General features: G+C 34.1%; 2 protein-coding genes across 4 annotated transcripts; one reads left to right on the top strand and one right to left on the bottom strand.

Moving 5' to 3' along the window:
- Positions 1-3,233: 3,233 nt before the first annotated feature.
- On the bottom strand, positions 3,234-6,427 carry LOC110872876 (plant UBX domain-containing protein 7). Its single transcript, XM_022121774.2, has 10 exons — positions 6,205-6,427; positions 5,413-5,531; positions 5,230-5,343; positions 4,971-5,127; positions 4,775-4,852; positions 4,616-4,684; positions 4,317-4,460; positions 4,126-4,228; positions 3,779-4,029; positions 3,234-3,563 (listed from the first exon to the last, which is right to left on the bottom strand). The coding sequence occupies exons 1-10, from the start codon at positions 6,310-6,312 to the stop codon at positions 3,405-3,407; spliced, it is 1,302 nt and encodes a 433-aa protein (XP_021977466.1). The 5' UTR covers positions 6,313-6,427; the 3' UTR covers positions 3,234-3,404.
- Positions 6,428-10,211: 3,784 nt separating this feature from the next.
- On the top strand, positions 10,212-13,115 carry LOC110872877 (probable prolyl 4-hydroxylase 7). 3 transcript variants are annotated; one of them, XM_022121777.2, is made up of 4 exons: positions 10,212-10,578; positions 11,002-11,085; positions 12,137-12,241; positions 12,915-13,115. In XM_022121777.2, the coding sequence occupies exons 2-4, from the start codon at positions 11,023-11,025 to the stop codon at positions 12,972-12,974; spliced, it is 228 nt and encodes a 75-aa protein (XP_021977469.1). In that variant the 5' UTR covers positions 10,212-10,578; positions 11,002-11,022; the 3' UTR covers positions 12,975-13,115. The 3 variants fall into 3 exon arrangements, with proteins under 3 accessions (XP_021977469.1, XP_021977468.1, XP_021977467.1); XM_022121776.2 differs by having other exon boundaries at positions 10,223-10,578; positions 11,014-11,085; positions 12,909-13,115; XM_022121775.2 differs by having other exon boundaries at positions 10,225-10,578; positions 12,909-13,115.
- The last annotated feature ends 337 nt before the right edge of the window (positions 13,116-13,452 follow it).

Genomic DNA, 13,452 nt, shown 5'->3' on the forward strand with positions numbered 1-13,452 from the left:
TTTTCACTAAGCCTTGAGCCGAAGGTTCTAGAATTTTCACTATGGCTTAGTATTTTTTGCCTAAGCCATAGCACTTTTCGACTAAGCGATAGCGTGTCGGCCCAAGCTTTAGTGCATTTTCACTAAGCCTTATCGAATTTGAAATTGGAATTCTCGATTAGAGTGCACTAAGTGTTAGTGCTTTTCACTAAGCCTCAACGAATTTTCACTAAGCCATATGTGACAGTGAATATACGCTCCTCCAAGTCTTAAGCGACAGTGCTTATGTTTGACTAGTCAACGCCATGTTACCGTTGTAGTATGGTCTGGGTAAATTTTTTTTACCTCCGTGGTAATTAATTTATTAATTACGAGTGTTTACTAGGCTCGTTCATCATTTTTGACTAGTTGATTTTATCAAATGACTTAGTCGATTTTCGTGTTTGAACTTGTATACTGTTGAAGTGGGTCAAAATAGTTTTTGGCTGTAATTAAGGAATTGCTTATGACGTGGGTTAGTTAATTAATTAACGAGTTAGTTAATTAATCAAGGTTCATTACAAACAACATACTAGTTTAAAAGGTTCTTAATTCTTGAAATATCTCGTTTAATTAAATTCACAAAGTGAATTAGTCATTTCATAACATGGCTAGTATGGCCATTATTTTTAGTAGTCATGACTAAAAATACATATGGGTAGTATTTTTAGAAGTCTTGTCAACCATGTGCTATTTTTACTAGTATTGGTAAGTAATTTTTATATACATTTTATGGGTAAAGTTTTTGTACAAATAATCTTAACATACTAAACATATAAATTGAAGGAAAACTCAAAAAGACAAGGTGGCATTTTTGTAATTATCAATAACTATCAAAGTTACTCTACAAATATACCTAAAAAAACCTAACCACTCCCCCACCCCCCAAAAAACCTAAACCCCCCACCCCCAAAAACCTAAAAAAACCTAACCCCCCCCCCCAAAACCTAAAAAAACCTACCCCCCCCCCCCCCCCCCCCCAAAAACCTAAAAAAACCTACCCCCCCACCCTCGAAAAACCTAAAAAAAAAACCTAACCCCCCCCCACCCCCAAAAACCTAAAAAAACCTAACCCCCCCCCCACCCCCAAAAACCTAAAAAAAACCTAACCCCCCCCTCACCCAAGCTAAAATGCTAAAAACTAAACCCCCCAAAAAACCTAAAAAAATCTAAAAAAAATAAAAAAAACACACAAATTATTTTATTTTATTTTTTTAACATTTTTTATTAAAAAATCGCTACTTTTAATAGCAGCCAAGAAATTTTTTTTTTTTTTTTTTGCTAACGAAATGTAGCGATTTTTTAATAAAAAATGTTAAAAAAAAATTGTGTTTTTTTTAGGTATTTTTTGTTGTAACTTTGATAGTTGGTGGTAATTACAAAAATGCCACCTTGTCTTTTTGGGTTTTCCTTCAATTTGTATGTTTAGTATGTTAAGATTATTTGTATTTGATCTTCTGCCTACATTTTATGTAAGTATTTTTATAAAAACTTACATATATAGTTATAGTCTTTCGTCTTTAATTGTTTTTTTTAACTGGAGCAACTTTATGCCTAGTAATTGGTCATTAGTCGGTAATTAATCAAAACAACGCAGTTGTTTAACAATACATTTGATCAATAATACATTTCATTAATACAGATTAAACTTAATCTGGTGATGTTCTTGAACTTCTACGAACTGATTAGGATATTTTGATACAAAGTAATCAAATGCCATAATACAAGTGTTCAAGCTAATTATTCCCAGGTTGTCCAAGAATTTCATGAAGTGGAACTTCCGAACTTGCATCGGTTCAGAAAGCCAGATGTTGATGGAGTCAGCTTTGTCCATATTTTGAAGTTCAGGTATGCCTTGTGAAGATCCAGCTGCTTTCTTAGGTTGCTGTTGAACCGTATTTGCAGCTCGATGTAGTCCGTGTCCATCCAGTTGTTTGGCTTATTATTTGTCTGTCTTCTTATATTTTATATCCAGGGACTAGATCATAATTTCAAGTGTTGGCAAAACAACCAAATGTGCTTGTTAAACAAAATGTTAACAATTTTCTTACTTTTTTTTACGTTTAAAGATTCATATTCACCTTTTAGATTTTATGTCACATTTAACCAAGATAATCGTGTATATGTTAAACCCTCGATCAACTCATTAGTTCATGCCTTAGTTGACATGGATCATCGTGTCGAAGACAGGATGGAAATTGTGGCCGAAAGAAGTTTTAAAAATTTTTATTAGTTTAAAGGAATAATGGATTTTAAAAATCCTAACTATTAGCCGTCGTCCGGCAACGGTCCCAACTTAAAAATAACCAATGGTGGTCTCACCTTTTTTTTTTGAACGGCAATTTTTTTTTTTTTTTTTTTGAACGGCATGGTCTCACCTTTTCACATATTGTAAACAAATGGACCTTTGCTAACAGAAAAGGAAAAAGGGACAAAGAAATTAAGGTTCTATTAGTAAAGGTCCATTGGTTTATAATATGTGAAAATGTGAAACCACCACCGGTTATTTTTTAAGTTGGACCGTTGCCAGCTATGAAGCACGGGGACGGCATATTGCATCGAGTACCCGTCCCAGGGACGACTCAGGGACGGAAACGCGTAGGGGACGGCTCGGGGACGTTACCCAAACGTACCCGGATATTGGGGACTTCTACAAAACCGTACCCTATTAGGTACTTCCAAAACAGAGTATTGGGGACGTTTCCTAAAATATTTAAGGTTTTAACCCTTTTAACTTCCAAATACGTAAGTCGGCCTTTTATAATTATATATGCTACGTCGGCCTTTTATAAATATATATGCTATTCTAAACATTCACGTACAACAAGTCTGATCATCATCTCTATTCAAGTATTCATCATTCACCGAAGATGTTGGGTTTTTGGAGTTTGCCGATCTTTCGCTAAATGAACCGGAATTTGAAAACGTTTTGATTATTGATAATTAATTACCTTTGGTTGATGTAATGTTTTTGGAGTTTAATATATTTTTGGACTTTGTTTAATATATTTTTATTTTTGGGACTTTGTTTAATATATTTTTATTTTTTAATATTATTTTTTTGCCGTACCCGTATCTTGTATTTTTTAGTTTTGCCATTCCCCGTACCCATATCGTCCCCGTACCCCAGTCCCGTACCCGTATCCGTGCTCCGTGATCGAGGGTTTAACATATACACGATTATCTTGGTTAAATGTGACATAAAATCTAAAAGGTGAATATGAATCTATACAAATTCATACCAATAATGAATAAAATAGCTCATAAACTAAAATTAAAACATTTACATCTTCAGCTCATAATCAGTAGCAACGGGTCACAAGTTCTAGACATGGGTTTAAACATTTGCAGCACCAAACGCAGATTGTAGCAGCAGTCAGATAACTTCACTCCCAAGTAACTGAAATCATGGAATTCGCAACGCCAGAGTCAGCAAACGTTAACATGCTGTCATAATCCAAGTCTTCTACCGCCCCGGGAATAGCATGAGTCAGCCGGAATGGCTTTTCATCGCCACATTTTGCAGCACAGAAGGACCACAGCAACTGCAAAAACATAATCAAAATATATATTTGGCTAAAATACAAACGGGTCAAACGCGTTAGAATTCACCTAATGTTTATATGTTATGCATACAACCTCCTAAATTTCTTTATTATTAAAAGATCATATTATGTTTTTTATTAATATTTAAAAAAGAATATAACTTGACTAAACATGCATGTTTTGACCCATTGACCAAACTGCCCAACCCGGTTACCTGTATCGGATCAGAGCGTAAGAAATTCCTTTGAACCCTTGATCCATCTGGAAGGCGGACACCGACCCTACAAAGCAAGCTTTTATCTCCTTTGGGTTCTTCAGGCAACGGTGGATAAACACGCTTTTCTTTTTTCGTGACCTCTTTGATGTCACGCGGGTCTTTTAAAAACCCTTCACTAATATCATTCAACATTCTCATCGATGACGCTTGTGCCAGCTTCATTTTGTCATCATCTTCATTTGTTTCATCTGCACTCACAAGACCGCATAAGTCATATATTATATGTAACAAAAAAGGATCTTAAAACTATTAAGATTAATAAATAAAAAATTAAATTGTTGGACCTTGGAGTTTAGGAGGCGAAGCGAGAGAACTTTCTCTTGAATGTCTTCGAGACAAGCGTAAAAGATGATTCATTGGGCTACTGTCCATATATTGTACTACATCCTGTTGTTGAAAATTTTGCACATTAGTGATTTTTATTGTAGCCTAAAGTTCATGTTATAGTTAACAACTGAATAATAATATAGTGTACCTCCAATAAACTTTCGGGTTGGATCATTCCACGCCATAAACGCATCTTTTGACCCGTGATGGGGTCAATTACTAGAGTTGCAGGAACAGAATCCAGCTTGTAATATGACAGAATCTTGCAGCCCTCTTCGGTATCATCACATACCTATACGTAAACAGATTATGAGTTGGAATATAGTTTAATAATTTAAATAATATATTTTTAAAATACCCCGTGGCGAAACAGCATAAATAAACGGAATATTATAGTTCCAGTTAGTCATTGTAATTGATAGATTAACGCTTATTTAAGAAACGAACCTGCCAGAAGACAAAATTGGAGGTGATTGTTTGAGTAACAGCTTTGTTGCCCCAAGTATCACGGTTGAGCTGCATAGTAATTATAAAAAAACATTTAGCGACAATGATCAACCATTTTACGTGCTATAAATGTTGTTTAAAGGATAAGTAAAAATATACCATGTGTGAGCTAAATTCCCTGGTGGATTGCACGTTCACTAGAAGCCATCTGTCTTGTTTGTTAGCAGCATCTTTCGCCTGAAAATGTAGCAAATCAAGAATGAATTTATTTATGGATACGAAATATAATGAACTCGTTAGTTTTGTGGCGTAAGGTACAAAGAAACAGAAATTTTATAAAAATGTCATAAATTACCTTCTCAAAGGGCCCATGGTACATCAAAGCAAAGGGAGGACAATACAAAGAAGCAAGATTATCTTTAGAAGTTTCCGATGCTGATGTGGAAGCTTGTTCTTTTCCCCAGACTTCGAGACGTTTTAATTTCTCATAATGCAAAGCTTCATGTGATGGTCTAAAGATGTGATAATAAAGAAACGCATAATGAACTCGTTGGTATACTTACAAGAAAACAAGAAAAAAGAAGCCGAAAGCGAAAGTGAGCAAAGTATGATACCTGTAATACATCGGTGTGTCGTATAGGATACCTCTTTTAACCGGTAAAGGTGCACGAACGCCAGTTCCATCATTTTCTTGAATATTTTCAAGTCCCATGTGATTTTCCGCCACTCTGGAGTAAGAATATAGCACATGTTATGAAACAATATCCAACTAGGATGAACACATGTAAAAATATTACCCGAAATTTTGATCAGGCATGAACACCTCATTTTCTGGTGGTGCAATGTGTGGAGCATGACCAAAATCATTTCCAACAAAAAAAAGTTGAATAGCTTCTTCAAGCTTCCAGCCTGTTGCCTGTATATAAGAATCACCATTTTCATTGTTCAACTAACATTGCAAAACTGTGAACTTAAATAAGAAAATGTTACAAATATGAAATCTACACCACTAGATTCCTGGTTTTAATAAACCAAATAACATAGTAATCAATCTTTTCTGGCACAACATATACTAAAGGGCTGTTTGACAACTTTTGAATGATTAAGTGCTGAACCAGTAAGCGGTTTGAACCATTAAGTGCTGAACCAAGGTCTCAATCATTAAGAGCCTTGTTAAGAGGCAAACAAACAGCCCCTAAATTACAACGTTCTAGGCATATGTTCGATTCGAGTAGAAATTTCTTTTGATTTACATAGCAGCTATGTATGGATGAGAACTAAACCACAAACTTATCAAGTGAGAAAGGTGCATAACCTTAATTAAATAATTTATAGAAACAGTATGACTCTCCAAATATAGGCAAAACAGTATGTCCCACCACCTAGCCGTTTGATGTCGTTGATGAACAAACTACCTACCCAATGTATCATACTAGATGGGTTTCTAACTAACTAAATTTCTTTCATATTTAATATCTATTTTAATCAACTGGTGTAATATAAATATAATACACAGATTTCTAACCGGTTAATAATAAATTAATTAAAAACAACCAATTTTATATATATATAAAAAAAAGAATCATGACCTGCAAAAACTGCCGGGCAGTATCGGCAGTCTGGCCAAGTGCAACTTCAAGAAAGGAAGCGATCATTGTTTGCTGGTCTCCAGCAGATGAAAACCCATCACCCTCCATAGCCGATTATTCTTCTTGGTTGTTTAATAATCAAATAAGAATTTAACTTGTTGGAAGATGGTAATTTTTTTTTGGAGATATAGGAGTTTGTTTATAAGAATGTGAAACGCTGCTGCATTGCCGTTATAATGAAATCTTGCTAAATCCTATTTTTCGGCGTAAAGATATCCTATTTTTCAAATCATCGAATTAAATATTTGGTTTTTCAAATTTGAAAATCTTTTATAGATCAGCCTATAATTTTGATAAAAAATTTTTTAGCAATTTTAAATTTAAAAGGAAACTTCATTAATTTATTTAAGACTTTTAACCTTTATTTTAAGTAAATAAAAAAATAATTGTTATTTTAAGTAAATATCTCGGAGATGTGTGGACAAGTGGGTCAAGATTTAATTGGTCTTTTTTTTTTAACTAGGCGTCGCGTTGCGACGAATTTCTTTTGTTATTTAGTCTGTGTTTACATGTGTTTTAAAATCACTACGAACGTGTTGCGAACGAAATTACGGTAACCGTGATCAGAGATGAGCAAATGGTACCGGGTAGCAATACTGAATTTCCCGAACCAAAAGATTTCCAATATCAATTCGGCACCAAATTTTGGCGTTTTCTGTATTAGTGCCGATTTTTACCTTCATGTACTGATACCGAACATGATCGTACCGGTATTTTCGATACCAGTACTGGTTCGATACCGGTTGACACCAAACTTATCCCAACCCCTGATATTAAAAAAAGGATTAAAGTTAAAAAATAAAGAAAATAATTATTATTATAATATTAAAATAATAAAAGTATTAAAAAACTATATATTATTATAATATTAAAATAATTATTCGTTTCAATTCGTTTAGTAATATATAGTAATAGTAAAAGTATTAAAAAAACTATATATTATTATAATATTAAAATCAGTATTCATTTCAATTCGTTTATTAATATATAGTAATATATAGTAATAATAATATATATAGTAATAATAATGTTTGGGTGTGTTTTATGTTCTTTGTTTACATGTTTAGAATATTTTTGATTTATACCAGTTGAAATAGATCAAATACAAAGTCTTTCTAGAAATAGAAAGTCATAAGAAGCGTTTTAGACGGAGTTCAATAGAACTCATTCAAGCGCTAATGGAAACCGTTTTATCGAACTCTATAATGTGAGATTTTAGGTTTCTGTTTTAGGATGTTTACCTTGTAAATTTTAAACTTTTTGTTTACATCATTATGTCTTTTTATTTATCATTGTGTCCTTTCTATATTTGTATCATTATGTATTTTTTATGATTTATTGCGTCTTTTTTCTTTTACATTGTGTTATCGGCATTGTGTTATAGTTTTCTCGACATTATGTAATATTTTGCGATCCACTATGTTATAGTTTCCTCGACATTGTGTTAGATTTGGAATGAGTTGTGGTTATTTTGTACGTAATTTTAATTTTTTTACCGTTCCCAAACGATCATATGGTGAACCCCCCTCTTTTTCTCTCATATCAGGCCCGCTAAGGGGCTAGGGAAGGTCACCATAACGCCCCCATGACACTTTTGCATATTGGTGTGATGTGGGTAGGGGCGTCACTCCACACCCTCCAACATAACTAAAAAACAATCAAACAAATCTAGTCACGTGATCCAATCAGACAAATATTGTGGACGCAATCTTGCAATTGCTATAGATATAACTAGGTTATATACCCGTGAGCTTCACGGATTATAGGTTGTTTTAAAAATATTTCATCTAATTCCAATACAAAATAATAAAAAAAACTAACAATTTTATATAAACTACATCAAAATCTTGATATTTAGACCATATCATGGTCTACCTCTAAAGCTTTGCTAGTTATTGCCTTCAACTCCTGCAATTTTGCATATTACAGTAGAACCACATAATGAGAAATCGAGAACAAATACTCTTGACAATTGATGATCGTGATTTACCTCATATGAGTTCGATATACATCACATCTATTCTTGATGGCAATGAAACTTACGGGCTTTGGTCTCCCTGTTGTTGAGATCGGGGAAAAGGACGCGATAGAGAGTAAATTATTGCATGTCAGTTAAATAGAGTTTCATAACTTGTTCAAGCCAAAAAAAGCATATTCAAATACTATCCCATACAAAATGTTTTACTAACAATTATTCAAATAACCAGTTTAAGACATGTAATAGTCTATATTCTTAATACAATGATCTTCCGCATGCTTTTTTGATATGCCATATTTAAAGAAAAGACCAAAATCCACCTTTACCCATTATCAGATTCATCATCCAAAAGACCAAAACAATAAAAGAAACCATAAATCCTAACCATAACCGAAAATCAATTTCATAGAGAGAAATTCTATTAGAAAATAACAAATTCATCAGTTATCCTCCATAAAGATTCATTAATCGGGTAAGGCTTTTGATACAGCTTCGAAGCCCGAGTGAGACACGGTCTCCTTGGCAATGAGTCACAACCCTTGATCATAAGACTCTGCGCTACATTCCAATCATCTTTACAAAACGACCTCATAATCCATATACACTTGAAGCTCTTTCTTAACCGACACACACCCATGCCCTATACTATTATATATCTTCTCACTCCCATATATGTTCTTTTTCCCTACACGATGTGGCGGGAGTGGCGATTTACAATAGGATACTCGTTTACCGTTAGTTTATTAGTCGTCTCGTGATATATTGTATAGGGGGGAGGTTCTATGCAGAACACTAAATATTGCGAGAACACGCAGAACAAAATGAATTACTCATTTTTTCAATCCTAAAAACCTCAAAAGTCAATGAAAATGTTACAAATGTAATATTTATTGTTTCTCACCCTAGAATTCAAAACAAAATATTAAAAATTTTCAGTTTTTATATAACCTACACATAGGTAGGTTATATGTAGGTTAAATTACCTACATGTATGTAGGCTATGTGTAGGTAAAAATATATAAAATATTTGTATATTTTTTTTTTGCGAGATTATTATTTATTAATAAACAGGTAATTTACATCGAGATAGTTGGTAAACGGGCAACAAGCTGCGCCGCTACCCCTTTTTGAATAGCAAAACTAAGCCTTTTAAAAACTACGTCCATAGATCTCGGGGTCATAACATTACTATGCATGACCCTTTGAACTCGACTAAGTAGGTCCACAGCCTCTGGCGCCAGAAAACCAAAAGTATATGGTTTTTTTTATGTATATGTAATACACATATGAATGTAAGAAACATAAACTTTTAAAAAACATTAACCTTAAATCTCAATATTAGTGATTTAGAGTTGTTCTTTTTGTTCTCGCAATATTTAGTGTTCTGTAATGATCCTCATCCTATTGTATAGTACTTAAGTTATCTCTTATTCGTGATATGTTGGCACTGTTTTCTGTTAGTTTATCGATTATTTGGTGATATACTTTTGTTAATTTTTTAGGGTAGATAAATACCAACGTGCGGAATTATTTGATCTTGAGCTTTATTAATCGTCATGGAAAAGCTAAGTCGAATTGAAAGTTGTTTTCTTTTCGGCTTGAATAGGAACATGTCATCTTCATTACACCTAGGATCGGATTAAGGAGTGAGGCTTGAAAAGTTGACACCTAGAATCGAATTAAGGGAGGAGGCTTGAAAAATTAACACCTAGGATTGGATACTCTTCCTTTATTATATAGAAAGATAAGAGTGTCTTTAAGATTTATCTTAAAATATTTAGTTCTTAAAAATAAATTTTGACAACAAAAAATTTTGGTTTGGTCTACTAAACCTATTTAAACTTTTTTTTTAATTATAGTTTCTTTCTCAACATTATAGTTGAGTTTTTATCTAAATCTATTAATAAGACAATTAAATGAACAGTGATTTTTTAGGCGTGGTTTATTGTGAATGGGTAATTTGGGCGGTTCTTCACACGCGTTATTTCTTTCCCAATCCACCTCCCTATTTAAATCACATTTTCTCCACAACTGCCCAGAATTCTCCCCCACCGTCACTTCCGGTCATCCACACAGGACTTCCGTGCTCATCTCAATTGAAACGATGGAGGCTGATGAAGCTCAGAAATCGGAAGCGGGTTTCCGACGACTAGGGTTCTGCTGCGAATCGATGACGGAGGTGATTTTGGGGTTCTCTCCAACAACCGGTATACCTTTGAATGCCCCGTTTTTACCCAGATCGAACGGTTGACGATTCTGCAAGGTTGAAGCGGTTTTCGGCGGAGATAATCGCCACCCACTGATTTCGCTGGAGGATATTGTCTTGATGTTTACGGGTATGCTCTTCTTTGTTATCTTGATTTATCTTTTTGGTTTGCTTTATTTTTTTGCTTGATTTTACAAAATTCTTTTTGTTGTTTCATGTCTTTGTTCAGTTGCATGTGATTTTTAGGTTTACTTAATTGTGATTTTAGGCTTCCATTTTGATGTTTATTTTCTAATTGGATAAGCTTTTTGAAGCCCACCAACTGTTTGTCATGATGTCAGTAACAAAAAATGTTGGGATTTGTCTAATATCCGAACTTATTGGTTTGTGAATGGTAGAATAGGCAAATGACAATATACATTCTCAATAGAATATCCACCATCTGAAAAAACCGATTTCCACTATACTCGCATTCGTATATGCTTCAAATCCATTTCCACTATACTCGCATTCTTCAAGTTTTAAAATTTGCAGATCTAATCGTTCTTTGTAGTTTGATCTACAGGAATGGAAGATGATAACGATTCGGAGCATGTTACGAGGAGTCCTTCATTCGGAGAGAATGAATTTGTTCATGGTGAGTTAGTTTCCTGCTCAAATGGATGTTAATACGATTGATCAGGTGATGATTTAAGAGTCCGTCATGGAACCCTATATAACACATTTTCCATGTTGCTGTAAGTTGTTTGAAGATTTCATGTAGAATTAATTACCCTAAAGGCCCCCTTTTATTGTTATTTCATATCAATCAAGAATTAAATTTTGGGAATTATTTACTGTTCTTTTCCATATATTTTGGTGTTTCAGCAGTGCTAGACATCATTCATACATATTCTTCTAAGTTCAGCCATTAATCATTTGCTTGAGCCTTGAGCTCGGCTCGAATTCTAAGTCGAGCATAGTATTTGACCTGGGGCTCGGCTTGGTTCACTTATACATTTTCTTCCAAATTCAACTGTTAATTATTTGCTTGACCCATGGTCAGCTTGAGCACGACCCAAAGTTAACCCAAGATGACTAGGCAATTCAGCATGGCTAAAATTCTGAACCAGTCTCGAATTTAACCAAATTTAACCAGAGATGGCTCAGATGTATTTATACATTTTCTTTCAAATTCAACCATTAAACATATGCTCGAGCCAGCATGAGCTCAAAATCTGCCCTTAAACCAATTCTAAACTTGACTGAATATTTGAGCTGGGCCTAGGCTCCCTTATAAACCAAGCCAACATGATTAGGCTCGAGTCACCTTAGCTCGATTGCCTGGGTTCATTTATACATTATAAGGGTATTTGATGTAGGGTGTGTGTGATCATCTTATTTAATTGGTGGGTATTTAATAGTTCATCTTTTTTTTTGTATTTTTTTTATTTTGTTTTTAATTTCAATCCAACTGTATTAGTATTTTCTGTGTAGAAAAGTCTGCGGCTTGTGAAATTTCTATGAGGCTTTTTATGTATAATATAGGGTAAAGGTATTGTGACTAATTTTATATACTTCAGGGTTAAATTTATCAAATTTGGGTTATACGGTAAGGAGTAACTAAAGAAAACTGAGACCGAATTCGAGTTCCCAACGACCCGTTAACGATCCATTAAGTCACTAATTTGATACTGATTTGTGATTAGGCGAAGGCTAAGCTCGAGAAATCGATGGTTGCTGATAATGAATCTGGTAAGAGTATTCAGAGTGAGGTTCGAACGAGCTCGGGCATGTTTCTTAACAAAGCTCAGGTCAGTGGTAGCTATATTTTTTTATATTTAGAAACATCATGTTGGTTTGAATTTATATTATGTTAATATGATGTTAGGCTGTAGCTAGAAGTTTGTGTGTTGTACTTGTGTGTAGCAAGAGTTAAAATTATGTTAATATGATGATAGGTTATAACACCAACCCACAACGTTTAGACTTGTACAATTTGTTTTTAGTACCTTTTTGATGAAATTTACCAGTAATTGAGTTATTTGTTTGGTTTTAAGGTGCCATGTTCTGTATTTGATGTGCCTTTACAAAAGGAGTGTTACAATTTGAAAGAATCAACATCAGATTAGATTATGAGATGATATCACCCTTAACGTTATAGGGGATAGTTGAGTAAGTTTATATTAAAGACAGTAATCAGTATTCTCACAACTTTTTACTTGCTACTGTAAATTTGATTGCTTCACTTTAAAGAATCAGAATAATAATTTGTTTTAAGTCGAACACATCTTGTAGTCATCAATTAGTCTAGCAACATCAATTGATGAAAAAAAAAATTTAGTTTTTAGTATTATTAGTGACTGATGTAAATTGAGTAAGTTTGATAGTTGAGTAACATTTAGATATTTGTCAAATATCTTGTATGTACATCTGATAGTTTGATGATTAAGTAAGTTTAAATATTTGATATGTTTATAGATACAGGGCGAAGGTATGCTCTACGTGTGGTGGCAGAGGTCAAGTTATGAGATTCAAGATTTGTGATGAATTCCCTTCTTGCAACAAACTATATTGTGATAACACGACAATACATATTTTAAATTGCGCAACGCGCGACAATGGATAACACAATACATATTGTAAATCGCGCAACGCGCGACAATGAATAACACTAGTTTTTACAATTATTAAAGATATCTTAAAGTATCTGTTTAGATACTTTAGGATGTCCGGTGTGGGTGCGGCAAAGGATGTCGGCAAAGGCTTTTGCCGCGCGACAACACCGTCGCCGACCCTTTGCCGCTGCGGTTTCATTGCACAATCGGTGAGGGCTTGCCGTGCGGTGAAGGGAGGGTATGAGAGAGAGAGAGGGTAGTGTGGGGTGGGGTCCATTCCAATCTCAAACAATCACACATTTTTTTTAAATAGTTTACCACTTCACCAAGTGTCTGCCAACACTTTTGAGCATAGTTTACCACTTTGACATGGCACACTCTCATTGGTTGATTTTTTAGTTTGCCAC

This window comes from Helianthus annuus, chromosome 8 (assembly GCF_002127325.2).
Source record: "Helianthus annuus cultivar XRQ/B chromosome 8, HanXRQr2.0-SUNRISE, whole genome shotgun sequence".
NCBI classification, from domain to species: Eukaryota; Viridiplantae; Streptophyta; class Magnoliopsida; order Asterales; family Asteraceae; genus Helianthus; species Helianthus annuus.

Excerpts from the sequence above, each read along its gene's own strand:
- LOC110872876 (XM_022121774.2), bottom strand. The coding sequence starts at position 6,312 with ATGGAGGGTGATGGGTTTTCATCTGCTGGAGACCAGCAAACAATGATC. Across the intron at positions 4,229-4,316 it reads AACCCGAAAGTTTATTGGAG|GATGTAGTACAATATATGGA; the intron begins GTACACTATATT and ends TTTCAACAACAG. Across the intron at positions 3,564-3,778 it reads TACGCTCTGATCCGATACAG|TTGCTGTGGTCCTTCTGTGC; the intron begins GTAACCGGGTTG and ends ATGTTTTTGCAG.
- LOC110872877 (XM_022121776.2), top strand. The coding sequence starts at position 11,023 with ATGATAACGATTCGGAGCATGTTACGAGGAGTCCTTCATTCGGAGAGA. Across the intron at positions 11,086-12,136 it reads AGAGAATGAATTTGTTCATG|GCGAAGGCTAAGCTCGAGAA; the intron begins GTGAGTTAGTTT and ends ATTTGTGATTAG. Across the intron at positions 12,242-12,908 it reads TGTTTCTTAACAAAGCTCAG|ATACAGGGCGAAGGTATGCT; the intron begins GTCAGTGGTAGC and ends ATATGTTTATAG.